Source organism: Strigops habroptila, chromosome 1, assembly GCF_004027225.2.
Source record: "Strigops habroptila isolate Jane chromosome 1, bStrHab1.2.pri, whole genome shotgun sequence".
In the NCBI taxonomy this organism is placed as follows: Eukaryota; Metazoa; Chordata; class Aves; order Psittaciformes; family Psittacidae; genus Strigops; species Strigops habroptila.
The window spans coordinates 109,514,061-109,541,073 of NC_044277.2; the positions used below are offsets into that span (position 1 = coordinate 109,514,061).

The window sequence follows — 27,013 nt, forward strand, 5'->3', positions numbered from 1 at the left end:
GCATAGATTAGCTGCTTACCTGGAGTACTCATTAAACTTGGGGAGACACAGTATATAAGCAGTTACTTTGGGTTGTTAGGAAAAGCTTTAAAAACTGTTATAATCTGAAAACAGATAGTATTGAGAAGTATGTCAAGTGCTCCTTTTTACTACTATATTGTCAGCTGCTCTAAAAACCTGGCTGATACTTTAATTTAAAAGTTATCTGTTCTGATTTGCATGGTACTGATGATACACACCTAAATGCTGTGGTGCTAGAATCGGTTCCTGCTCTTGCCTATTCTGGGTAGTTTGAAAAAAAACTACTGCTTCGATAACATGAAAATGGTTGAATAACATAGGGTAATTTATATTTCTTGAACCTACCTGAGCTAGAATATAAAAACCTGAATAACCTAACCTGCAAACCAAATGAAAATGTGTTAAAGTCTTATTTAAAACCAAACACTCTTTTTTTTTTTTTTTTAACTCTTTGTTTCTATATGATAGTCTGCAAATGGGGAAATATGTGTATGTATCTTCTAGTTAACTTTACATTTTGGATTGGGCTTCAAAATTTCCTTTCCTATATTCCGATATTTAGCAACTGTGTAACTGTGTATGATGGACACATTAACTGTTGGAGAAATTGAAGTGCTTATTAAATGTTGGTTTTTTTTTCTTTGCAGACTAATTTTAATGTGGCAGTTTTAAATGTTGGTGCCCCTGCAGCTGGAATGAATGCTGCAGTGAGGGCTGCAGTGAGAGTTGGCATAACTGAAGGCCATAAAATGTTTGCTGTCATTGATGGATTTGAAGGTTTTGCTAGAGGGAAGGTCAGTATTACATGTGTGCCTGGCATAGTAGCGTGTATGCCATCTCGCACCACCACCTTTGTTGATGTTCTTAGAAGGTATGTTCTGTCATAACTGTTGTGAGAACCAATTCTGTAAGTTCTTTTATTTCCTAAGGATATATAACACCCAGATCGTAACTGTATGTCTCAACTATTCAAGTCTATAGATTCATACGTCTTAGTTATTGCTAATCACATGATGCAGAGCTACAGAATTAGTTCAGGTGAATCCTACCTTTAAATTTTGGTCAGCATTTAGCATACGGCAAGTTTTCCACAGAATAGTAACAGATGAAGCGCCAATTCTGTACAATGAGTTGTTGCACCTGTGTAGTTCCTTTGCTATAAGAAACTTTGCAGTGGTACTTGTTGAAGGAGGAAGCTATTTTTTTCTCCCCCAGGTGAGTTAGATTTTTCTGTTTCCCTGTCTTAAGTATCACTTGGTATACTGAGGAGAAACTGGATGCAAGACTTAAGATTTCTTATTTGCCAAGTTCATTTTTGGTGCTTTCTGTGCCCAAAACTTGTTCCAACAGCTTAGCGTTAAATAGTACCTGGTGTTTGCTGCATATCATGAGAAGTAATTGGGTAATTCCTTAACAGAATCTCCTTTTTTATTTTTATTCAAAGATAAAGGAAATCAGCTGGGGAGATGTTGGAGGCTGGACTGGTCAAGGAGGATCAATTCTTGGTACAAAACGGTAACATCAATGTTTTGCCAATTAATATGATGAATTCTAGTATGTTATATAGAATCATAGAATCATAGAATCAACCAGGTTGGAAAGGACCTGTATGATCATCAAGTCCAACCGTTCCCCAGCAGTCCAGCGGTTCCCCAGCAACCAGCATATGATTCCCTGTTCTTTTTCTTACACAGAATGTTTTAAGTGCTTGGGGTTTTTTATTTTTCTTTAAATCGTTACATTCCAACTTAGGTATCTTTATAGTACTGTTCCAGCCCTGAAGGGAGAATGAAAATGAGAGTCAGGACCTCAACTTGAAAAATTCCTGTGGTCCTTACACTTAAAAGGACTGCAAACTCATAGTTTCTTTACAGTTGACATGATTCCTTACTGGTTGTCGGGAAGAATTATTTGTGTGGATAAATACATAAAATGAAAAATATTGCATTGCCTGCTCGGTTTACTGTTTTAGCTTAGTAATTAGTTCTTACTGCTGCAAAGTCTGTACATTGTTTTTATTTTTCTTTTGGTTTAATAATTTTTAGTACTCTTCCTGCAAAATATTTGGAGAAGATTGCTGACCAGATGCGCACTAACAACATTAACGCCCTTATGGTTATTGGTGGATTTGAGGTACACTGAAATGTCTAATTATGTTTGAGTAGAACTACTAACAAAACAAACCATTTAAATTTTAATTTTTACCTAATCTTCATGTAAAATGTATTTGGTTTTAACTATTTTTTATATACAGCACAAGTAGTGTTTAGGATCAGAAGTATTGTCAATCACAGATTGTGTGGAAAAATTGACATTCAAGACAGTGACCAGTAACTGCAAAACAGGATGCGCTAAGTGAATAAATAAGGTGAGACAGCATGATAGTGGTGAGCCACCAGAACAGGTTGCCTGGAGAAGCTGTGGATGCCACATCCTTGGAAGTGTTTCAAGGCCAGATTGGACAAGGCTTGGAGCAATCTGGTCTACTGGAAGGTGTCCCTGCCCATGGCAGGGAGATGAAACTAGATGAGCTTCTCTTCCAACCCAAACGGTTCTGTGATTCTATGATAATATTTTTTTATTAATAAATATATATATATTACTTCAGTAGTGCCAGGTTACAGTTTATACTGTATCAATACTTAGAACATGTAGAAGTTCTTGATCTTTAGTAGTAATTGCACTGTGGTCCCTTATTTAAGCTGCTTTTTGCCACACAGTGCATTTCAAAATCTGTAGTTGATCTAGAGAAGTATTTTCTCTTTTTCCATATTTCATGTTTATTTCCTTTTACCAAAATAATAAATTTCTTGAAACCTTGATTCAGGGAAGTATTTTGCTAACTCTTCCCAGAGAAGACATGCTTATTGCTTCTTGGTAAGGAATGAATCATCCATTCTTTCCAACCTTTTAGGCAAGGTCCTAGTTCAGGAATATTAAGATTTCAAATGAGCAGTAACAGTACCAGAAGATTGGGGAACTAGTTTGCCGTTGTTTATGTTGTACAAAACACTTTGTTACATCTGAATTATATATTCCTGTGAAAATGAAAGTTCTATTTATTTTTTGTTTTGAAAGGTGTACCTGTTTTTAATGCTTTTTTTGTGTGTGTGTTAGATTTAGTTCCTTAATGCTTTGACGTGCTGAAGTATGCTGTGGTAGAAATGGCTCCCCCTGTGGCCCTTTCCATTTTATCACTCCAACTTTGCCCTTATTTTATTCATCCTAATTTTTCACCCAATGCCTGTGCCCAACAGGCATACCTTGGACTTCTGGAATTGTCAGCTGCCCGAGAGAAATATGACGAATTCTGTGTTCCAATGGTTATGGTTCCTGCAACTGTATCCAACAATGTACCGGGTTCAGATTTCAGCATTGGTGCAGATACTGCTCTGAACACTATAACTGATGTAAGTCTATTCTGGTGTGTGCGCTTACTAACTTACAACAGCAGTTCTGGTTAAAACTGTCTATATTGGCTAGAACTGGATATTTTTATGGACCAGAACTTTGGAAATGTAATTTGGAAAATTATACAGTTACTTGATAGAGCCACATTCATGATGATACCTCTTAAAAAAGACAAGATTTAGGATCCTATGCATTTCCATTAGGTTTCCTCTGAAACTACAGCTTTCAGGTGTGATCTGTACATTTTTAAACTACAAAATAAGGTGGCATATATGTTATATATGGAAAAAAGAAACCTAAAGCTAAAACTTGGTGATCATTTAATGCACTGTAGAGGAAATATCCCTCTTATATGTAGAGTATCAGTATACCTAGCTGTAACAAACACTGTGTGAATGTTCTGTTCACGAGATCCTTATTTATGTAACATGTTTATTCCTCTAATAGAGAATGTAAAAGGTCCACATTTCTCTAATAATAGGTATTAGATGTATTCTACTAATAACAGATGTACCAAGAAGAGCTGAGACATATGAAGTATTTTATAAAAAATCACATCCAGTACTATGATCTAAATTAAAAATGGGTTTGTTGTTAATACAAAACTGAGTTGGACAGAAAGCATTGTCAAACACCATACAAATTAAGATGTCAGGCATGCACAATTACAGTTTATCTAGATCACTTGGAGAAACATTAATCCACTGCTAAGAAGAGCAACTCTATATATTATGACATAATTTTGTCTGTGAAACAATAGCACTTCATTTTTGTTTTTCAGCATAATCTGCAGACACATACATATTGCAAGTGCAGTTGTAGAGTGTCCATAGTTCATTTAAAATACAGCAAAGAACTAGTAACAGCATTCATCTTCAAAATTTAATTTATATTTTCCCTTCCAAAGAAGAAACAGAATTATTTCATATCTTAGTGAATTACGATGAATTACTATATTATATTATAAGTTTCACTTTTTGATTTTTGTCTCCAGTCGTGTTGGAGCCAGAATGTAGAATTTTTCACTGATTGTACATAGTGAGCTGCATTTTAAAAAGTGAAAAATCACGAGCACAGTGCTTATGTAAAGCAGGAAAAGAATGTAGAGATGATTTTGAAAATTAAATGTCAGTTCTTCTATCAATCAGTTAGGTGTAGTTGAAGATTTTAATCATAATATTATTTTCAGAAATTTGATGGATTCCTCAAATGCTATTAACTTCAGAAGCACTAACATAATTTTCACCTGTTTTGTTGTTTTGTTTTTTTAACATGCTAACATGAATATTTTTATCTGTAGCAAAATGAACCCTTCAGTTAGGAAATATCAGTTTCCTTAACTATTGCCTTGAACAAGACAGTAACTAAACTAACTAAAATTTATCTTGAACATACTCTTTGTAGACAACTTAGGTTATAAATGGTGATGTTGTTTCCAGTTCTGGTAAATAAAAATATCTCTCAAAAATGATCACAAATTAAGGTGAGTAAAATGATTGTGCATAACACCTACTTTTCTTCTTTTCTTTTCTTTATAAGCTTTGTTTACCTAACTGACTTCTTTTTATAGGTTATTTAATGTAGGGAGGATATATCATAGTCAGTCTCTCTCTCTTTGCGGCTGTGTTTTGCTTTATGTTTAGGTTTCTAGGTATAATTTGCTTTCATTGCATAATGTCATTATCTCTAGATTTTCAATTCAGTAGTTGAAAACTTGTCAAAATGATTTTTTTTTTTTTTTTTTTTTTTTACTAATAGCTTCTGTCTTGGTTTTGCATTTTATTTTCTCTAGATTTTTCTCTGAAATAAATAAGAAATGTAATGGCTTTGCAAGATTTAGATTCAATCCAATGGAAAATTAAATTTTTTTTTTTGGGGGGGGGAAACAACACTTTTGTGTTGGGGAAACATTTCTGCTTGGTATGTTGTCACTTTTCTGCTCTGATTGATTGAACATGATTCACTAAAACTGATAATGAAAATATATCCTTTCATTCCTGTGTCATATTTTCAGATCAGGTTTGGTAGTGATGATGACCCTGTTAAGTGTGACTAGTAGACTAGTACAATTCCTACAATTGCCTGTGGTAAATGAAAGTAGCAGGTGGAACATGAATGTCCGTTATCTAGTTTATAGCAGTTTTCTTCCTGTTGCCTCTATTAGATCATTAAATGCATCATAGTTTCCAACACTCTCAGATTAATACCTCTTACGAACACCAAATGTCATCACACTTAGTTTTTCTGTGGTATTGTTCTTCTGTATTGTTGGCAACTTTTAGTAAGGTAAGTACATTTCTGCTGGGTAATGACCCTTGTTAGTATTTAGCATTACTAGACACTTGACAGTATTAGGTTGTTTGAAACTTGCCAGTATGTAAATGGTACCTCAAGACATTTGCAGATAAAACGTGTTAAGATGCTGCATCTGCATTTAAAAAAAAAAAAAGGAAAACAAACAATAAAATCCAGACCAAGAGATACATAACTTCCAAATGAGAGATTAGATAGGAGTGTTCTTTTCCCTAATTCATAGATAGTGGATGGAACATTTCTCAGTAATTAGAATTTAGATTCTATAACATATATGTGAGCCTCTTGAAACGTTCAATTTAATTTTTTTTTCCATTTTTGTTTTATACTACAGGCTTGTAATCAGTTGAATAGTAGAATTTGGTCTGTCTTTTGAATAGTGTTTTAAATTTATTATATGCTGTATTTTTCACTTAACTTTTCAGAATATTATTGAGAACAATTGTCAATGAGAACTCCAATATAAAATACCTGGAGAAAGCTGAATGTTTCTGTACCTGAAAAGGGTATGCATAAGGCTTGTATATCTAGATATGCAAATTAAGTTGTTCAGGAATGAAGAATAAGAACATGAGCTTTGAGATTTCTGTGAAAAGAAAGCGTCAGTAAAATAAGTACCATAATAAAAATACCTATGTTCTCAACTCCATGTTGTTAATTCCGTGAAATGACTAGAATATTATCTCAGATAGTGTGACCTCTGGAATTTCCCTTGGAAAACACAGACTCCTGTAAGCTCCCAGTTCTGGTGCTAGCATATATGGCTTCACATTAATCTCAACTAGGAAGCTGAAAATCAGCCTGGCTAAGCTAGCTAACTAGTTAAATTTTCATCCATCCACTTCACTCCTAGCAACAGCTGCATGTGGAGGTAGGGCAGTAAATCCTTTCAGTGGCCATGTGCACTTAGATCAACATGAAGGCAACAAACCACAGTCTTTGCTTGATTGTGTGTATTTCTTTTTAAAGCATCCTTAGTTATGGCAATACCCTTTTTAATAACACGTACAATAAAAGGGTGTGAAATGATTAAAGCATTTTATTGACATAGTACAGCATCCCTCTGTAATCTTACTGTAGTACTTAAGAAATAGTTGTAAAGCAGTTATTAAAACCTCCCATTAATTGTTTACCCTTTATAATTATTAAGTGACCCTTTATTGAAAGTATTACCATATTTGGCTGCAGTGATGCGAAGATGTTGCATTATAATCATCTAATGCTCGTGCTTGGTGAAGGTACGGTCTTTCGATATGTTTGCTGAAATCACTTGCATCAAATAAAATGGCAATATTTAATGCAAGTAAAACATATCATAACTGCATTTTAACATATCATAAATGCAGACTAACCAATTACGTTAGTTATTGCTCTAAAGCTCCCTTCAACTTGGTTTCCCAAAAGGTCTCAATATAAAACTTTTTAGAGAAACTAATGTTTTGCAGATATCCAGGAAGCCATGTGGTTTTACCAAACCGCTGTGACACAGTGTCTATCTTTATTTTTCAGTAGAAATAAAAATTCAAAGCAGCCTGAGCTGAGTTGGGCTAGGCAGTTACTGAAATTTTCTCAACAAATCTCAATAATTTTCTCATCCACTCAAAAAAAGAAAAATCCATTTGTGGCTCTTCTGACTATAGTGCTTCTTAGAGCTACAGGTCCGAAAGCTCAGTGTTCTAGACTATGTTTGGGCTTCTGGAAATGAATTCTATCACTGACCTTAACTGAAAGTTGCACTTTGAAACACATGAGGAAAGAGACACTTTAGGAAGTCAGTTTGCTCTTATGCACCTACCTATGTGTCCTGTCCCCCCACTGAACAGGGTCTACTTGATCTATGACAAAAACCTAGAGAGCAGAACTCTCATAGGGGAATTTTTTCCCATCATTTTCTCCTAAGTTACTGTGTAAATCAGGCACTGAATAGATATTTGTGGAGACAGCTTGATAGCCATCTAATTCTGTTCTACAATAGTTTGCTTCTCTGAACTTGCAACAGTTTGCTGCTTTGAACTGATTTGAGAAATTGGAAAGATGAGACTTCTGTGAACATCAGTCCTTTCTGGGAGAAAGAGATTAAGAAAAATGTAACATAGGATTCAATCAGGCTTTCTTGTGGAGAGTCATTACCTAGGCAGTTTAAAAAATTGCTGCACATCATGAGAGATGCTGATTAGTCTACATTAGAAAGAATTGGAATAATGTAACTTAAAAATATGTTTACTGACTTAGAACAGCTGCAAAATCTTAACCTTTAAGTATTATTTTGACATCTATTAGGAACACCTAATCCTTATCCCATGATGATTTATTTTGAGTGTTTGGAATCTTTCCAAGGACCTACAGATGCTTTTGAAAGAATCTTGAACTATACTCAAAAACTTTATTAACTCATCCATGTGCATGTTCCTGGATTTTTCTGGGCCTGCGTCCAGTCTGCGTTCATAGAGGCAGATGTGTGATGTTAATAGAATCTTCGAAGGCACAGGCAAAACTTTTTTTCCTTTTTCTTAGAAATAGATGTGTCTCTTGACTTTATAGGATAACATAGTTTTTTAAAAAGCAGCTTTCTTTAAGCATTTCTTTCAAACTGTAGATGTTTTACTAGTTAACTTTCTAAACTCCTTAACATGTATCAAACTTCGTTTCTTTAAGTGGTTTCTTGTGGAATGATTTCCAGTCTACCTTTATGCTGTCCTTTTCTGCCCAGCTGCTTCAGATGCCTGTGCTGTGCACACTTCACGTTCGCTCTGTATTAGCTTGCCCTAATCTTCTGCATTTCTTCAAAGAGCATTGTGCCAATGCAACCCCAGTGCACTGTTGTGATATGTACAGGATATCCACCCCCAAATAATCTCACCAATTTTATTTACTTGGGCCGATGGACAGCCAAATATACCATCACATACAAGGAGTCATTAGCAGAGCAATCCAAAGACAAGGAATGTATCACTCATACTTGTACCACTGCTTCAGGCCTATGAAAGTTGTCTGCAGCTACATGAGGCACGTTCCTGCTTTGAGGAGTTTTGCGTACCTATCTGTGTGTTGCCTGCTACTATTAGCAACAATGTGCCAGGCACAGACTTTAGCATTGGTGCTGACACTTCCCTGAATGCTATTGTGGAGGTAAGACTGCGTATCTTTTTAAAAGTCAATTAAAAAAAAATTAAAAGATAATAAAATGCATAAGATAAGGATACCTAAAGACCTTGAAATGTCTAGTTTTCTGAAATAATTCTGTTATCGAGGTGTTTTTATGGTTTATAGTTAAGAAATTTTTGAAGACTAATTAAAGATTAACCTTATAAAAATTCATTATGTTCTATGTTTAACTTCTGGAGAGTATGTTTTGTTATCCAGGATTGCTGCATTAGTGCTTAGGGCATTTTCTTTTACCGAGAATAAAATAATTTGCTTGCTTTGATTTTGTTTTTTATCTTGTGTATCTCCTCAGCATTATTTAGGTGAAAGAAGAAAGCACATTATTTATAAATAAATACCACATTATTCCACTGAGCCTAGTGCAGTAGAGCATTTTAAGTACATGGTTAACACTAAACACATGAATAATCCTATAGACTGCATTAGGCTTAACATGTATTAAGTGCATATAAATGCATGCATAGTATAAGCAGTTAAGGCTGTCACTGATGTCACTGTAACTAAACAGTGTAAGGCTAGAGCTTGCTATGAATGAGTGTTCTATTTCAGTCAGAACAATCAATTTTCTAGTTTTAGTCTGCCACAGCTTTTTCCCTTAGGTAAAACTGCTATATGAACTCTTTTTCTTCACTGTCCTATTGAGTCTGCTGGAGCCACTGCAAAGAGAGCTGAGTTGAGGTATAATGCAGACAAGAGAGTAAATCTCTGAACAGTTCTGGGTTTTATCAAACCCCTCATTATCAGTCCATCTAACTAATTATGAAGTAATTGGCCAAGAAAGAGTAGAAATCCAGGGGTTTGAGAAATGCAGGTTTGTTTTCCTGCTCTGATACAGTGTTACTTATTTATATGGAATGAAGAAGCTCCAATAGATAATTGAAAGAGCTGTGGTGGATTACATTATGTCCTAGTCTTCCCTGGGGTGAAGATGACCTAAGGTGTAGTGTGGGTGAACTGTAGCAGTACATTTATAGGCAGGACCCAGTTACTTTCACCACTCCATTAGCTGCTTCCCCCTCAGGCTGACATTTATAGAAGTAGATTAAGTCTGTTACTTGTGACTGATACCACTTCTAACAGAGACCTACCTATAAAAGTGAAAACATGAAAACATAATGGAAAAATTATTAATGGGAAAATACATTGCTGCTGCTTCTGATTTCACTGGGTTTATTATTAATTTTAATTGCAATTTGTACAGCTTTCAGTAATGCTATCAGTAAAAAATAAAATAGAAATGGTTGTATCTATTGTATTTCACAATGGTTAGAATGTTTAGTTTATGCTAAAAATACTACACTGTTCATTTGGTGAAGTTTTATATATCACATTTTTTTTCACGAAGCTGTATCAGTTCCTATGAAAGCTCAATTAGCAATGGAATACCAAAGAGTCCTCCAAAGATTCACCATGCCTTTATGTTCAAACTTCTGAAACCTGCATCAGGCACTTGAGTTTTGGCCTTTCCAGCCTATGAAGTATTATATGAATTAGTGATTCTTTAAAGTCAATATGTGCCATTTTTCTATTTTGGTGTTTTCATCATAGTCATTCTGAGAGATTAAGAATAGTAGAAAGTTTCTACTATGTGTTTTGTATAGCCGAGGATAGAAATGCTTCTAAATGAATCTAAAGTGGGTAATCCCACGCACAACTAATGATTTATATCCTTGCTTAGAACTTGGACCTTCTCAAAAGGTAGAAAATTTTATTCTACTACCAGAAGCTGGCAAACTTCTTTAGAAAGCTTGGAGTTTACGAATGTTTTTTAGTCTCTCAAAATGAAGGAGATGCATGTGCATTTACTTCTTGAGTGTCTAAAGCCAAGATTTTTTTCATAATGTAGGCTAAACACATTGTATCCATCCAGTTCCAAGCAGCTTTTTTCAGAAATAAGTTAAAATTGGTTCAGTGTTGCACCTGCCACTATTTAAAGTAATGGGGATTTTAAGAAATTTGTTACTGTTTACCATATGCCAGAAGCCAGTATTCTACAAAAATTCTCATGAAACCACATCTGGAAGGGGAAAGTAAAGTGCTTGAGGTCATTGTAAACTTCAAAACAAGTAAAAGAAAGTGTCATTTTCAAAATGTATGTGTATATATCTGTGTGTGTATGTATATATGTAACATGCACATATGCAAATATATAAATAAAATATGTATAAAGGAAGTACATGTATCTTTTGGAAGCTGGACCCAAATAAATACATATACTGGGTTTAGTCATTCAATGCATTAAACATTTCTATGTTAGAAGTTCTTGTTTTCTATTATTTTACGTTTTCTCACATATCAATCCATTATTTGTTCTGTAGTATGTTAGGTATATTTTTAAAAGCTGTATTGCTCATGATCTTAATTTCAGCTTGAAGTATTATTTTCAGTTAGCTGAATTGAAGATTCTAGGTAAAGATCTGTGAAACAGAAATACTCAAACATTACAGCATCTGCAGTTATTCAGAAAATCAGTAAGGCATGGGGATTTTTAACTTTATCATAATGCAGGTTTCAAGATGATGAATTTCCCAGGTATTTCTTGTTTTATTTCTTGTTTTTACTAAGCAGAACTGCTTTAGGGACAGTGCATCAGTTTCACAGAATTCTTCTTGTCACCAAGTGTGGTATAACCTATTTATCTATTTTTAAGACAGAAAGGGAAATAATAGTATATTTTGTTTCTCTTATTTGCTTTGTGAAAGGAAGATAAGTTATATGATGACTTTGACTTTGAATGGTAGAAAAATTCATTCCAGGAAGTGAATTGGTCAGATAGCTTTTTGCTTATTATGAAAACCTGGAGATGCATACTAATCTAGTTCCTAGGTTTCTATGTTTTTCTAAGTTTCCTATGTCCTGCCACACTGGAGATTTTCTCTGTTACTAAGTCTCTTAGCTCTAATAAATATTGGTGTTAATTGGTGATGTGTAAGCAACAGACTCTTTGTAGAGAACATTCCTTATTCTGGTCAGAGTCAGATGCAAGTGGAGAATGCAGTCTTTTTATAGTATGTTTGTAACTATTAATAAAAAATGAAAACATTTAAAAATGTGCCAGTAGTGCTTGAAAGAATAGTGTTTATGTGGATATCATTATTGTGAAGGAAACAATAGGGCAATACATGCTCAGAACTTTAGTTTATGAAATTGTACCTTAAGTATGGTTGGCAATGCAGTGAATTTTAAAATCAATACTAAAAGAAAATAAACTCTTCAGTAATGAATAGAGTTAAAGCAAAGAAGAAAAACTTATACAAGAATTGATTAAAAAGCTCCATTTTATCTATTTGTATCTCTGTTAGAAGACTATCACAACTTTTAATTCCACGCACAAACCAAAATTAATTCTTGTTTTAGTATTTCCAGGAAGCAAAAAAATAAGAGTTGATAGTAGCAAAACACTTTACTTTGGCTGTTCAGTGTGTGATTTATAAGAATTACTTTATTTGGTAATTGTTATAGTTGAATGGGTTACGGTATTTTTTTTTAACATATATTTTTATAAATGCTTCAAATTCTTTTACCAGTAAGTGATGGAAAGTTGCATGAAATCTAAAAACATAAAAATTTAGGTTTTTTTATTAAAGCTTACAATATCTTGTCTTTGCCTAGACGTGTGATCGCATCAAGCAGTCAGCCAGTGGTACCAAGCGTCGTGTATTCATCATCGAGACCATGGGTGGTTACTGTGGTTATCTGGCTAATATGGGGGCCCTTGCGGCAGGAGCTGATGCTGCTTATATCTTTGAAGAACAGTTTGATATTCGAGAACTCCAGGTATACAGCATTAGAGATGTTTTTCTCATTTTTAATTAGATCCTAAAATTGTTGTACATATATAGCATAATGTGTATTTTTAAAGTAGGTGGCTCATAACAGAATTAAGTTTAGATGCTATCTAAAAGCTGTGCTTGTCAGTAGCACTTTGGTGTAACGTTAGTTCTTATGCCATATTATGTAAAGGAACATGAACCCAGTTACTCTTGGCATCAGGTTCAGTTAAATGACAAAATCACTGTATTAACCATATTACTAGATTGTTTAATTTTTGGTCTTCTGATGGAAATTCAAATTACATACAAATGAACAGATTTGGGCAGATTTTTATTAAAAAAACCCACAAAAAAACAGACGGGGGAGGGAAAGAATACTTCTGTGATATTGCCTCAGTTCATTGTGTCAGAAGGCTATTCAGGTCAGGAACTAAGCAGTATATAAGGTGTATTAGGTACTGGCTTTGATAGCACAACCATTCAAAGCATGTCTGGAGGTGTTACTAAAATAAAGATCTTCAAGATTTTAAGGATTACTTATTAGGATATAAGCTGATATAGAACTACCTGTGGTCATCAACAAATACAAAGCTAAAAAGGTAGAAATTTCCTGAAAGGAAGAGAAACATGAAATTTCCTGAAAGGAAAAGAGGTGTGAAATGAATCCTTCCCACTCATTTCTCAGTGGTGTGTACTCTTCGTGTCATATAGGGGAGTACCAGCACAGCAGTATGTCACTATCCAGTGACTGTTGCAAGGACTGGAAGTAAGGGCAAGCTATGATCTTTTGTGGCAATTTCTATATTTTTATGTATATTGAGGTTACTCAACTCAGTGCTGTACCAGTATAGCATACAAAACCAACCTTGTGTCATGATTCAAATCATGTAGTTGTGATGTAGAAGTTAGTTTTAACCCAAGATGAATAGCCATGCACAGTATATTCTTCTGGGTCTCCAAAAACATATTGACTATTTGAATTTGAACATAATAGTTGATGTGGAATAATTTACAGAAGTTCTCAGGAGATGTAGGCTCATTAAAGTTGTTTTATAGTTCTGTATGGCTTATTAAAAATACTTTTGTTGTTTCTAGGCTAATGTGGAACACTTGACTGAAAAAATGAAAACCAGTATCCAGCGAGGTCTAGTGCTGAGGTAAGCAAAAGTAGTTTTCATAGTGATGAAAATCATCAGTGGTGCAGAGCACTTCCAGCCAGGTAGGCTGTTGGGCCACTTGCAAAGACACTCTGAGTCTATGTTCCATGATTATTCCTTTAGCATGAGATTTTTAGTAAAGCTGTTGCTGCAGAAGGCAATTCTGGGACCTGTCTGGAAGCGCAAGTCCAAAACTTCCTTCTTTCTATGTAAATATATTTGCTTATAACCTTAACATTTTATCCTGTTTTCTCATCAGCTTTGTCTGTTATTGTAGACTCTCTCTTACTAAAGATAGTGTAAAAACTAGCATACATGTGTACCCATATAGTATGGCCTGTACTATAAAAATCCTATTTAGCTTTCAGGAGATACCACAGAATAAAATAGCTTTCAAAAATCAAAACAGTTAAAATACGTTGATTGGCATGTTTTAAAATTACACCTTCTTAGGCAGCCTGAATCAGGCTGTCGCTTCTCTCTTGAATATTTTCAGTCTGCCAAATAGCAAAGGGCTGAAAGAGGAATACCACAGTAAGTTATATGGGGATACCATTGTGTTTGTTCACGTTCTATTAATAATGGCTAGGGTGAAAAAATACCCTACGTTTACAGTATTATAAGGAACAACCTAAGGTAGTATTCATTATCCATGCTTCTATCAATGGCAAAATGACGATATTGGATGCTGATGACTTTTCACTTTAATGCATTTTTTTCTCTGCATAATGAACTTGTCAGACCTAAAATGATATTTTTCACTACCTTATTCAACAATGGATTCCAAGTGACTTGCCAGTGATGTCAATGTAGTAAAAGTAATGCAGACTTCAAAATCAGGAGCATGTTACATGGTAGTGAACATATGTCATTAGATGAAAATATCCAAGCCATGATTATTGGTATCCAGAAAATGGGAAAACATTTGTCATTCAGTAGCTGTAAAGACATCCACTATTTGATAGTAAATTTGCTAACTGTATCTGGCCTTAATTGTTACAGAAATGAGAACTGCAATGAGAACTACACAACTGACTTCATTTATCAGCTGTATTCTGAAGAAGGGAAAGGAGTGTTTGACTGTCGAAAAAATGTATTGGGCCACATGCAGCAGGTAAAAAATGACCTTAAAATTACAGACAAGTGCATGAACAAAGAGCATACACTATTCAAGCATTTCAAGCAAGTCTGATTCAATAGTAAAGAAAAAAAATGTAGATTTTTGTAGGCAACTTGGAACTATTTGTTTGCAATTTCTTAAAAGTCTAGGGGGAAAAAAGGCATTAGATTCTTAAAGATTTCCATTTTTTATTCCTCTCCTGCCTATATTAATAAATAATTATACTTTTTAAGAGATAATACAGCTATCTTATTATTTAAAAGTCTAGGGGGAAAAAAGGCATTAGATTCTTAAAGATTTCCATTTTTTATTCCTCTCCTGCCTATATTAATAAATAATTATACTTTTTAAGAGATAATACAGCTATCTTATTATTTTAATACATCCTTATAACACTTATCTGCCTATCTGTAATGTATCTGGCTTCTGAATCCTGGAAGAGATGAGATTTCATTAAGAAAATACATGCAGATGGATTGTTCTTGTAGAACAGACAGTAGTAAGCTACTCCTTGTAGTCTTTGTAACTTGCACCTCTTTATCTCACTGTACTGCTTGTCAATGGGCAAATAGTAAGCTTCTAATTTGGCTACACTAATCACTAAGACTGAGGTAGAGTAAAAAACATTTAGAGCCAAATTTCTCAAGTACTAGTAGTGAAACGAGAGTCTCTCATTTTAAGTCATTTCAAGTTATATGCACATTTCCCTTACTCATATTTTTAGATTATTCAATGCTGAGGTTGGCACTTTCTGCATAAAATTTAGCAAGGTTTATTTTGAAGGTCAAGACCAGCATTAGTCAAACAATCTGTTTAGACCTATTTGTAACTACTTCATATGATTTCAGTCCCATCTGCTGCATTGAAAATGGACAGAAAAGTCAGACTTTATATAATATACAGAAAGGGTTAAAAAAACCCAAACCCAAACCAACCCCAAAACTAAAAATATGACTTCTGTTCACAGAACACTATAAAGGCTGCTGTAATGCTTGCAGTGAAAGCAGACAAAAAAAACCCAAAACAAAATTGGTTCAATAACTAAACTAACCTGAACTTCAATTTTCTCACAGGGTGGTGCACCTTCTCCATTTGATAGAAACTTTGGGACAAAAATATCTGCAAAAGCTATGCAGTGGATCTCCAAAAAACTGAAAGAAACCTACCGGAAAGGTGCAGAAATATTTCTCTCTCTGTCTTTGATTAGCTACCAGTATTGAAGACTACTACTATGCAAATGTATGAATGTGTATTAGTTTGTTAGTCAACATACTACTTTCCCTCTTGATTATGTTTTTATTGTTCGGTAGTGGCTTGCTGTGCTTCCTGCTGTAATGTTTCCCCTCGAGGTCAATAATTCAGAGAGCTGTTTTCTTGTCTTTCCTTAAGAAAATGCTAGTGTGATTGCAGTTTTTCATGCATGAAAGAATTGATGGTTATATAGTTACATCTGTTCTTCCTTTTTGTTTCATGGTGGCTACATGGGAGACAGAAGAAGGTAATATGTCTTCTTTGGGAATTTTTGTAAATCACTGTTTACTAAAATCTAGTTTAAAACTGAATGTTAAAATTCAGTCTTATTATTGCTTAGTCTCACAATTTTCATTGCTAATCACAAAAGCTAAACTAAAAACTTGAAGATGTCCTAACCATATTCAAGTACTAATTGATGTTTTATCATTGCATTAAATGTTCAGTAACTGGAATTAAGCTACTGTAAGCTTCGTATTCAGATTAATTACAGAAAAAATGGCATTTGCCCTTACAAGTGAGTAAGAAAGATCCTGAATTATTTAATTCTTTTTAGGAAAAGTATTTGCCAACACTGATGACTCAGTCTGTTTGCTGGGAATGCGTAGACGCAACCTCGTTTTCCAACCTGTGGCTGAGCTTAAGACTGAAACAGACTTTGTGTACGTATACACTGCTTCCATTTTAAACATCTCTGCACAGGCTTCCTTTCACCACATCAAACAAACAACTTCTCCACAATGCTGACACACAGCATTTGCTGGCCCTTTCACTCCACTTTTGTCTCTGGCCTACATACAGCCAGCAATTCACTTTGATTGTTCACTTGTCTTTTCTAATGACTCCCGTTGTGCTTTCTTTTCATCCTCTTTATACTTGGAAGTTTCTTGTTATGAGTTCTGGGATTCCTTTGTTCTTTTAAGTAACTTTCTCATAATTCTTTCATAAAACTCTCATAAATCTATCCTTTAATGCTTAGAATTACTTTACTTCTGGTACAGTTTAGTGGGGCAGCATTTTTATGCCAAATTTGATATTGCTCTTACCTATATAGAGCATCTTCCCATAAAATCTCTTCATTCCTTCAATATTCTGTCCTTATTTCTCCCCATTTTGGGACAATAAATGTATCTGATACTGTTTATAAGGAATGCCATTACTGCTGGTATTGTCCAATGTGTTTTTCTTGGCCATTAAGTAAATCACCTGATGTCTTTTCACCCCCACACCTCTCACACAGACACAGGATTCCCAAGGAGCAATGGTGGCTCAAGCTGCGACCGCTGATGAAAATCCTGGCCAAGTACAAGACTAGTTATGATGTCTCAGACTCAGGCCAGCTGGAGCATGTTGCTATGCACAGCCCAAAGGAGGCAGAAACCGGAGCTATCTAAAGACATCACTTCTAGATTATTGTAATAGATGCACATTGTGAGTAACAATGCTTTAGAATCGTTACAGCTTTGTTTTGTAACATTTAAATTATTGTACCAGCACTTTATGTGAAATGAGACGTTCAGATGTCACACACAGATTTTGTCCTGTATTTGTGTTACGTTTGAAACAAACCCTAGCATCTAATGGATAAGCACCATTTACTGATACTACCCTTTAAGAGCAAGTGCAGCACTGTTCTATGCACTCTGTAAGTTACTCATCTCCTGCACTTTGATTCGGAGTACTTACACCCAAAACTAGGTGTAGATGGCTAGCTTTGTGTTGAGTTACAGAATGTGCTTAATGTATCTGAAGTGAAATAAAATTCTGTTGCAAACATCACGAGCAATGTGTCAGGAATTGTGTTTACTTGCTTTTAGACAGTTGGGGGAATAATGCTTCATAAAGTATATCCTCTGTATGCTCCAGTGAAGGAAAAAAGCACCTGCCAAATGATGCAGGAAGCAGTCACAGCAGCAAAAGTTGATTTTGTTGATTCAGAATTGGGCTAGAACTCAGAATCATTTGTTTTTGTACAGGCATAAAACTGTTTTAAGGGGAAGTGGTGGCGGGAAGCAAGCTTTAAAAACATGAGGGTGTAATGTGGTCCTTGTTTCATGATCCTTTCTCTGGGCTTCTTCAATACTATTAAAAACACACTGATGAAAACCAGTAAAAATATTTCTTCATGCCAGCTTATCTGTCAACTAGACCTTGACAAAAGTTAAGCACTAGACAGTGTCATATCAAAATATTACCCAAATTGGCAAGATAAACTGAATTTAAAATACACCAATTCATTCGTGATGTGCCCACTACCCTGCCATTCACTACACTCTAAGCGTGATGTGACGTGGAATGTACTGTCACGTACAGGGCTCCTGGCTGTAGGTGGATTATGCAAAGGAAGCTGGAATTATCACACCAAAGAATAAATCTGTCAGTATGAGAGACATAATTCTTTATATATCCAACAGCAGGCATGATTTCAAACAACCACCATTTAAAACTCTAGAGTTTTACATATACAAAAATATTTAATTTATATAGTATTCATATGCGACTGGGGGAGCGAGTCTTCAGTAAAATATTAAGGTCTGTCTTTGCCATGCAGAGTCTACAATACTTGCTCTCAAATACTGGATGGTTAGAAAAATTTTCATGTAGTTATTTCAAGAAGGACAGCTTTTAACTGGTTTGTTGGACACTGTTAAAAGCAGCAGTGAGCATTTAGGTTGGACCATAGCACTGTTAACAGTTACTAAAAAGCCTAATGAGATAGTCACACAGAGTGGCTTGTTATTAGCTTGGATGTTCATCAGCAATTCATCGTTTGACCCAGGAGGGATCTTTGGTGATATCTGCATTCTCTGGGCCAAGCACAGCTTGACCACGAGTGCTCTTTCCAACTGCAAGGTACCTGCAAGAAAAAGACAGAAACAAAGAAGGTGCTGCATTCAACTATCCCTAACTCTGCTCCATAGTAAAAAATACTCCCACCTCAGGAAAAAGCACTGTTTGGAACATACCCCCATCTGCCTTGACAGCATCTTTTGTATTTACAGTGGTTTTCCCCCAGTCATCACGATACAATGGTCTCCTAAAGCGCAGCCCTAACTAGTCTTACCTCCTTAGCCTGGTATTCTTCCATAGTGGAATTCTTAATCTAAAGTGGAATTTGCAAGTCTAAAGAAGCACAAAATATTACGGCTCCAGAAGCAGCAGCTCATACAGCCAGGAGCTGATGTCTGTCTCTCCAGGCAGTTTCTGGACCTTTCGCAAGCAAAACAATCGCCCACAAAGTCAGAATGTAGGAGGGAGTTACATCTGCTAGAATGCCATAAGCAGGGCATAATTAACATCTCTCTCTGTGTTATAAAAGCAAACAGTGGAAGTGGTATGAAAGGCCAAGGGAAGAAATCCTAGAACTCTCTGACAACTTTCACAAACTGTTTTCTTCTTTGAATTATGCTTTAATTCTATTTTTCAACATTTTCCTAAATTGAGGAAAGACTTACTTGTTTGATACATCAACCAGGTTATCACTGTTGACAGCAAAAAGTTGTTCCCTGTGCAACTGCTTTTTTTCATCCGAAATCCCATATAAAAAATGATCCATTCCTAAGGAATAAACAAAACAAACTCAAGCACAGCGTTGGTGCCCTGAATAATCTCAGTGACACCTTAGGGGAAACTAAGACCAGTACATGTCCTAGAAGGGAAGAATAGGCCGTCCACTGGGCCATTGTTCTGAGGCACTATCTAAATGCAAATCAAATATCACAGGTTAGAACTGGGTAAAAATTAATTTTCTGAGGTAGTCAGTTTCCTGTTTAAGGGGAAAAATAAAAAAGATTCATACTCTATTCTGGCAAGGGATTTAGTTTGTCAAAAATCTGAATATAATGGTGGTCCAGAAAACCTAAACACAGAATCATAGAATGGTTTGGGTTAGACGGGACCTTGAAGATCATTTAATTCCAACCTCCCTGTTGCTGAGTTGCCAAGCCAGATAAACATAGATCTTATGTAGGCCCTATGTCAGAATGATACTGTAAGGAATCTAGAGGCACTTGCTATTTATGTGTATCTGAATCGGTCCTAAAAATCTCCAAAGTAATTCCTTAATTCTCTTTCTTCAGGAACTTGGTTAATTCTAAGAAGTCTCAGTACTTTCTAACAATATTTTAGCCAAACTCTATTTCATGAAGTATCTATTTTTATTGTGGTTTCTAACAACAAACTCCTCTAAGATTTGCATTCAATTATATGTGCAACACAAAGGTTTGATCACCTTTCTGTACTACACACAGAAATCTGCATACAAATAGTTTAAATGCTTCTGTTAGAATACTTGCCTATGGTATTTTAACATGACTATTAATATTACAGGTTTTTGAACAAACAGAGAACCCCAAAATAATCACAGAAAAGCTTTCTGTGAAGCAAAGAACCATAGGGTAAAAAATGTGGCTTGGGAGGACATTTGGCTGCTAGCCCCACCTCTGGCCCCAAGCAGGGCTGGCTTCCAGGCTAGGTAGGGCTGTTCAAGTCCTTACAAATAACAGTAGCACAAGGGCACAGGTATTTCTCTCTGCAACAGCTTCCAGGCCTGTTGAACAACATGCTTCTGTTCAGTGTTTCACTAAATTTGCCATAGCTCTGTTAAGTTGCATGTTCAAGCATCAAAGACTGTAAATCACTGCTCTCACAAATGCCAACATTCAATATGCATTTCACCATAGGCACCTAAGACTGGTTACTTTTTCAACTGGCCAGACCAAAACCAAGTTCCATCAACTGAATGTCAGCTTCATTTTAAGATTTCTTGTTTAATAAGTTACTGTTAATACAAGTACACATTAAAATAATGCTAATTTTAACCTTGCAACTCCTTTATGTATAAGAAATGAATGTATTTTAATGCAGCAAGTTTTGAACTGAAATTAAGCTGAGAATGGGGGAGGGAGGGAGGGAGGGAAAAAGGGAAAAGTGAGGAAAGCAAAGCAGAGTGTGAGCAAACTGAAGATACTACCAAGCCAACAGAAGTACACAGATATGTAAAGAAGGTAACACCCTCCACCACAGCAGACAGACTTTTAGGCTTCAGCTTCTTCAAAAAAAAATGCACGAAAGGTCAGTGACATCCATCTTCAATAGGTGTACTTGTGTCAGGAAAATAATCCTTCAGCGTTTTTCAAATCAGAAAAATCAATATTCCCTTTTATTTGCTTGCATTCAATGCACTTTCTAAGCCTTGAGTTGTTTCCTTAATCTACACTCAGCTCGTAGTTGTATTCACCTGACATTAAGGAGCCACATGAATACGTATACTTCAACAGAGGCTGAATGCATGTGGTGTTTCTGAAAGGGAACAACAGGAACCGATTGCTTTGTTGAAACTGCAATTGTCTTACATCTGTCAAGTACGAATCTTATCCTATCACACAGTTTAGCAAACTATTTTCTTCCCTTTAAACTTAAAGAACCCCAAACATTGGCAGCGCTGGGAGGCTGGTGAGAATGTACCTTTATCTGAAGGAGCTACTGGTGCATCTACAGCAGCAAACACTGCTAGCTTTGCTTCATCGATATCTTGCTGTGTGAACTCTCCAGATTTGGCCCATTCAACTGCTTTTTCAAATGTTTTCAGGGTGGACAAGGAATTCGGGTCTCTTAGAAGGGGAAAAAAAAATAAAATGAAAAATGGTTTTGTTCTCATTTCATTTATAGTTACTGTACATCATACAAACATACATGAATGGGGATTAAACCAAATTACAAACTTACTTTTTATGTACAAAAAAAGGTTTGTTTTGGTTTTCTTTAAGAAAGAAATATTATAAACCAGGCATTTTTTACTTTTAGATACACAAGTGTAGCAAGTTCAGTTCCAAGACAGTGTGCAGAGAACTGGTATTACAAAAGCTGGTAAACCAGCACTGTTTACAATGTGCTATCATTTTCCTGCAACAGCTTCATAAGCATGACTGTCACTAATATCAACAACAGTCATACTTATGATATGCCCTATCTTCTCTAAGTTACTTTTCCTGCCACACCTGCTTTTGCTCTCTGTAAAACAGGTGCAACAGGTTAACAACTACCGAAATACTAACCAGGACAAGTCCTACCATGCTGAAGCTCCACAAAGAGGCAAGGCTGCTCAGATTTTAGCTAGGAATCCAACCAAGTACTGTGCTAGGCTGTCTTTGGTATAGGAAAATTATTTAAGCCAGGACTCTATAGCCATATTTTTAGTGGAGATCAACTAGTCTTTAATACCTCCAACTCAAATTTCATCCAAAAGTGCCTTGGTAAGACCAATGAAAAGTAACTGTTCTGGACTGGCAAAAAAGAGGAAAAGAAAAGAAGGGAGAAAGCAGTTCTAAGCTCATCACCAGCAACGCTTTCTGCAGAACCTCTGATGATTCCAGCCAGTTACCAAAGCAAGCTGTGTATTTTCAGGTTGTTAGGGACCAACATTATTCTACTTGTCTCAGACTTAGAGTAGTCTTGAATTCCCTTTTTCAGGACCTCCTCAACCCAATAAGCAACAAGTGAAACCCAGTTTTACATAACCTGGTAATGGGACTGTAAACATCTAAGTACAGAAACACAACAACAGTTGCTATCAGCAGACGTAAGCTAGGCTTTCCCAAGGACACAAACCAGAGAAAGTAAGGAGGGGTTTATTATATACCTTAAGCAATTAATCTTAACATCATCAGCACTGAATCACTTTCTTGTTGTGTCATTCTTTTTATTGCACTCAGTCTTGAAAGAGAGCTACTACTAAGTCCAATATAAGACACATGCAAGCACAGTCAGTGGTCCCCTCAGACACAAACAGGAAAGAATGAACCCACTGTTACCTGTAGGAGTAGAAAGTGAATATGCCATTGTGACTAAGTTTAGCACCTCCACCATAAGCCCCTCCCTTCTCTCTGATTTCTCTATGTAGGAATTTCGCTGTCATCAACCGTGCAAGAATTCGAAGGCTGTAATGAGAGAAACATCAACAGCAAAGATGTTAAATGAACTGGACAACAGTAATGCTCTCAACTTCCTCTAAAGTTCACAAAGATCCCCATTTGCAATGTTTTGCTTCTTGTAATCTACAACAGTAATGATAACAATACTCAATATTTAATAATAGCTGAATAATGTGACACTGTTGTACTGCTCTGGAACATTTCTTCACTATTTCCATGCATTTCACTTTAATGAAATACAAGAACAGCCTCCTAGCTTTGTACATGCAGTAGGATTGTCAACTCAGATGCATCCAAGCAGGCAAGGTGTTTTATTCCAAAATTAAGGGGCAGTAGCCTCTCATTATTTCATCTCAGCATTTACTCAAACAGGGCATTTCTGGGCCGGGCCACGCAAAGGTTGCTCCATTAAGATTTTGTGACAAATGCACTGCAAAGCATTTTCTCTCAACACTCCATTTTCTGTGGTCAGCCTAACACTCTCCATTTCATTTTGTGCTGTGCAACATACACAGAAGCTCCTTGCTGGTTCTGCTCCCTACCTTGCATAGTCTGCAGCGGTGTAGGGAACTGTTCGAATGCATTCCCCAACATAGTTCACTGGGAAGGGAAGTACAAAATGGGTCTTCATCTGGCATGGTTTGAAAGTAGGATCCTACGAGAAAAATGCATTTGTATCACAGTTAACAGAGGTGAGATAATTTATCCATTTGAGAACTCAGGCTTTTCTGGAACTATGCAATTCTGTCAAACACACAGACACACAAATGCTAAAGCTGCCACTTGACCTACACTGCAACCAGTGACACCTCACTTGCATCCACATCAGTAGTCCGATACAAAGAACTGCCTTGGGAAACTAATTTATGTGGACACCGTACACATCAGCTACCCATCCTTGCACACCAGCTTCTCAGTTGTGCAGATCTTATATTATTGCCAAAGAGTTTTGACTGGCTGTGTACCCTGCCATGTTTGACTGAAACAAGTCTTCCTAACTCTTCACTTCTATGTCCACATATGTAGATGGTTACCACATTGTATTTCAGTCCACCTCTCAATTTTAGATATTGAACACAGATTCAGAAACCAAAACCCACAAAAAAATACAAACTATTTATGAACAGCAGCAGCTATATGAATTTCTGCTCAAACATCCCCTGCAATAAACTCAATTCTTCCTTACAACCCCACTTCAAAACCCTCAGTCCCCTTCATGTCTCCAGGCTTCTGCAGCACTCACTTCTTTGCCTCCTTCACACATACGCCTGCCTGTGTGCGTACCTAAGCATGAGCAGAGCATTACACACTTCCAATAGCTCTTACTACCCCATTTCAATACTCCCAAGCTTTTCCTAACTTGAAACCCATTCCCTAGTCTCTAACACAACTCTGGCTGATTGGGCCAAGCAGAGCAGCCTATCTATAACTGGTCAGCAAGCAAAACCATGGACTGAGCACTCTGCCTTCTTCTCAAAGGACAGCTCAGGGTATGCAAAGCTGGTTTTATCTCCTGTAGCCAAATACAGATTTCCATTTCTACTTAATTGCCACTGATGCTCTTCTGTCAAGTGTCATTGACATTCAGAATCATTTAGGGAGGAGACGAAGGAAAGGACTAACTGGGAGTGACACCACACCAGCCTGGTTCTGAAAGAAACCGGGCAAAAAATAAAGTAAGCATCACCTACAAGAGGCAGCACAAGCGAGTATTTGCCTGCAGGCATGGATGTGGAGTTAGCTAAAAGATCTTCAGGCCAGAACCAAAGAGAAGGCAACAAAAAGGATGACACAAAGGGATTAACAAGTTCAATGGCTAGTTTAAGGAAACAATTCAGAGAGTGGAACTGAAGGGCACCTTATGGTTCAGTGGTGCGCTTCTAAACAGTAAAAGAATCTGTAACAGCTTAAGACATAACAGTTTAGTATCAGTAACAGCCCTGTAATGCCAATATCCCCAACCAACAACGTACTTACGTTAACTAGCTTCCTTGTGATCTGCAAACCAGTAAGCATTTCCCTTCCCACAGGTGCGACTTCTGATGATTTCTGCAAGAGACCCAGCTCTCATATTAAAAGATGATTTAACAGTTTAGACCAAGAATACTACAAATGCAACCCCTACCATTTAAACCTCTTTGAAACTATCATCAGACTGTATCTTCACAAACATTACCAAGATACTCAATTACTTCTTTATATTTTAATTTCTAAGCAAATGCCCAATAAATTAGTTTTTGAGAGCAATTTGGCACTGAAAGACACCAAGAGATTAAATGAGTCCCAGAAAGTCTCATACTACCATTTCCCTCATGGCTAGGGAACTGGGAGCTTACACAGTCTTGTCAGAAATTAAGACAGATCTACCTATCGACACAGCAGATCCTTTGTCAACATTGCTGAATCAAGCATTTTGTGCCAAATGTCCTGAACACACAAATAATGAAACAAATTCCTACGTAACTGAGGAACTGCACGTCATGCCCTATTTCCTTTTGGCCAACATTTCATGTGAAGTTCAGCTAAAAAAGAAATTACAGTTTTATGCAACAGAGAAAGGAAGAATTTCTTCTCCCGCATCCCACGCAAAAGCAGTGACCTCAGGGTAAGGCTTGACAGCTGATCTACAGGATTACTATTGTCTACTTCATTGAGGTGAAGACAGCACCCGTGGCAAAACACACAGCAGCTTAGCACAGAGCTGGCTCTTGCAAATTTCTTCAGACATCTTTGTATGGACATACTGTCTGAGTTAAAACATCTTCTTTTGATTGCATAGCTGTCTTTACACAACACCAAGTCAACCGTATTTGATGCCCTAGTCACAAATGAAGTAATGTCTTACCTCAATCACATGGGGACGAACAGGTTTTCTCTCTTTTTTACTTCTAGCTATACCCTTTATAAATTTCTCTACTTCTTTAGATGCTTCTGATATTTGTTGAGGTGCTGCATTCACTGAACATCTGTTAAAAACACATAAAAAGTTTTTAAATATGTTTTTGTGTTTTCAGGCTCTCCTTTGTAATTTACAACCCTTTTTCTTCTTAAACATTTTCTATGAAATCATCAGAATGTTAGCTCTGTGCTCACTGATAATCATTGCCACAGAAAAATAAGCAATATACTCATAATCCAGTATTTGATGTGCCAAAAAAAAAGTCACAGTCCAATTGCTTTTCTGTTGCTTGCCAAAAAACACCTTTGGAACTCAAGTTTACCAGCAGCTGTTAAACCACTTCTGTGCACAGGACAGGACTACATCAGTTTTGCAAAATACGGATGTCTCACAAAGAAACTAATGCCCTCTGTATTCTCACTTTACGGGCAGACCTACCATGGTTTTGAACAGTACAAATATTTCCATTATTTCATTCACCACTTCATGCTTTGCAAACCAAAACTTTCCAACTTATGTCACTTCAAAAGGACTTATTTTTGTAACTAATTCATTGGACACTAAATATCTTAAAGTGCCCTCTTACTTTTTCCAATATGTGCATAAAGCAGATTTCAGAATGTCACTGTTCTCCTTTTAGGAGGGAAAAAATCCCAAACCAAACCAAAAGAAAAAAATCCAAACCAAATTCTACTGCTACAATATGATGTAACAGCATTTGTGAAATGGGCATGTTTAAGGAAAAAAAAAGGGGGGGGGACGGGACGACACAGAATTTTGAGTATTTCTGTAAAATCCCACAGGCCATTTGCACACTTTTGGTACACCAGTTACACAGGAAATTTGCCTTAAGTTTCTCATACCTGTTAAAAATTGAACAAAATAAGCCACAGTTACTACTTTGTAAGGAAGGAGAATTTAAACTGGTAACATTTTTGTATTTTGCCCCACAGACAACCTGTTTCACAAAA

The 27,013-nt window shown here is 36.2% G+C and overlaps 2 protein-coding genes across 5 annotated transcripts in view; one reads left to right on the plus strand and one right to left on the minus strand.

Moving 5' to 3' along the window:
- Window positions 1-17,993, plus strand: part of PFKP (phosphofructokinase, platelet) — a 45,026-nt gene extending 27,033 nt beyond the window's left edge. Inside the window, exons 14-24 of one of the 4 annotated variants that reach the window (XM_030479547.1) lie at window positions 669-815; window positions 1,466-1,536; window positions 2,067-2,154; window positions 3,279-3,431; window positions 12,523-12,687; window positions 13,779-13,840; window positions 14,843-14,954; window positions 16,034-16,133; window positions 16,453-16,458; window positions 16,768-16,873; window positions 17,452-17,993. In XM_030479547.1, coding sequence (XP_030335407.1) covers window positions 669-815; window positions 1,466-1,536; window positions 2,067-2,154; window positions 3,279-3,431; window positions 12,523-12,687; window positions 13,779-13,840; window positions 14,843-14,954; window positions 16,034-16,133; window positions 16,453-16,458; window positions 16,768-16,873; window positions 17,452-17,605 — 1,164 coding nt within the window. In that variant the 3' untranslated portion in view covers window positions 17,606-17,993. Of the gene's footprint in view, window positions 1-668; window positions 816-1,465; window positions 1,537-2,066; window positions 2,155-3,278; window positions 3,432-8,721; window positions 8,875-12,522; window positions 12,688-13,778; window positions 13,841-14,842; window positions 14,955-16,033; window positions 16,134-16,452; window positions 16,459-16,767; window positions 16,874-17,451 lie in introns of all 4 variants that reach the window. The other 3 variants (XM_030479555.1, XM_030479565.1, XM_030479572.1) reach the window with 3 other exon arrangements.
- Window positions 17,994-18,588: 595 nt separating this feature from the next.
- Window positions 18,589-27,013, minus strand: part of PITRM1 (pitrilysin metallopeptidase 1) — a 29,568-nt gene continuing 21,143 nt past the window's right edge. Inside the window, exons 21-27 of the mRNA XM_030479532.1 lie at window positions 25,989-26,109; window positions 25,121-25,192; window positions 23,686-23,798; window positions 23,024-23,149; window positions 21,678-21,823; window positions 19,667-19,769; window positions 18,589-19,068 (exon numbers count right to left, since the gene is read on the minus strand). Coding sequence (XP_030335392.1) covers window positions 18,975-19,068; window positions 19,667-19,769; window positions 21,678-21,823; window positions 23,024-23,149; window positions 23,686-23,798; window positions 25,121-25,192; window positions 25,989-26,109 — 775 coding nt within the window. The 3' untranslated portion in view covers window positions 18,589-18,974. The remainder of the gene's footprint in view (window positions 19,069-19,666; window positions 19,770-21,677; window positions 21,824-23,023; window positions 23,150-23,685; window positions 23,799-25,120; window positions 25,193-25,988; window positions 26,110-27,013) is intronic.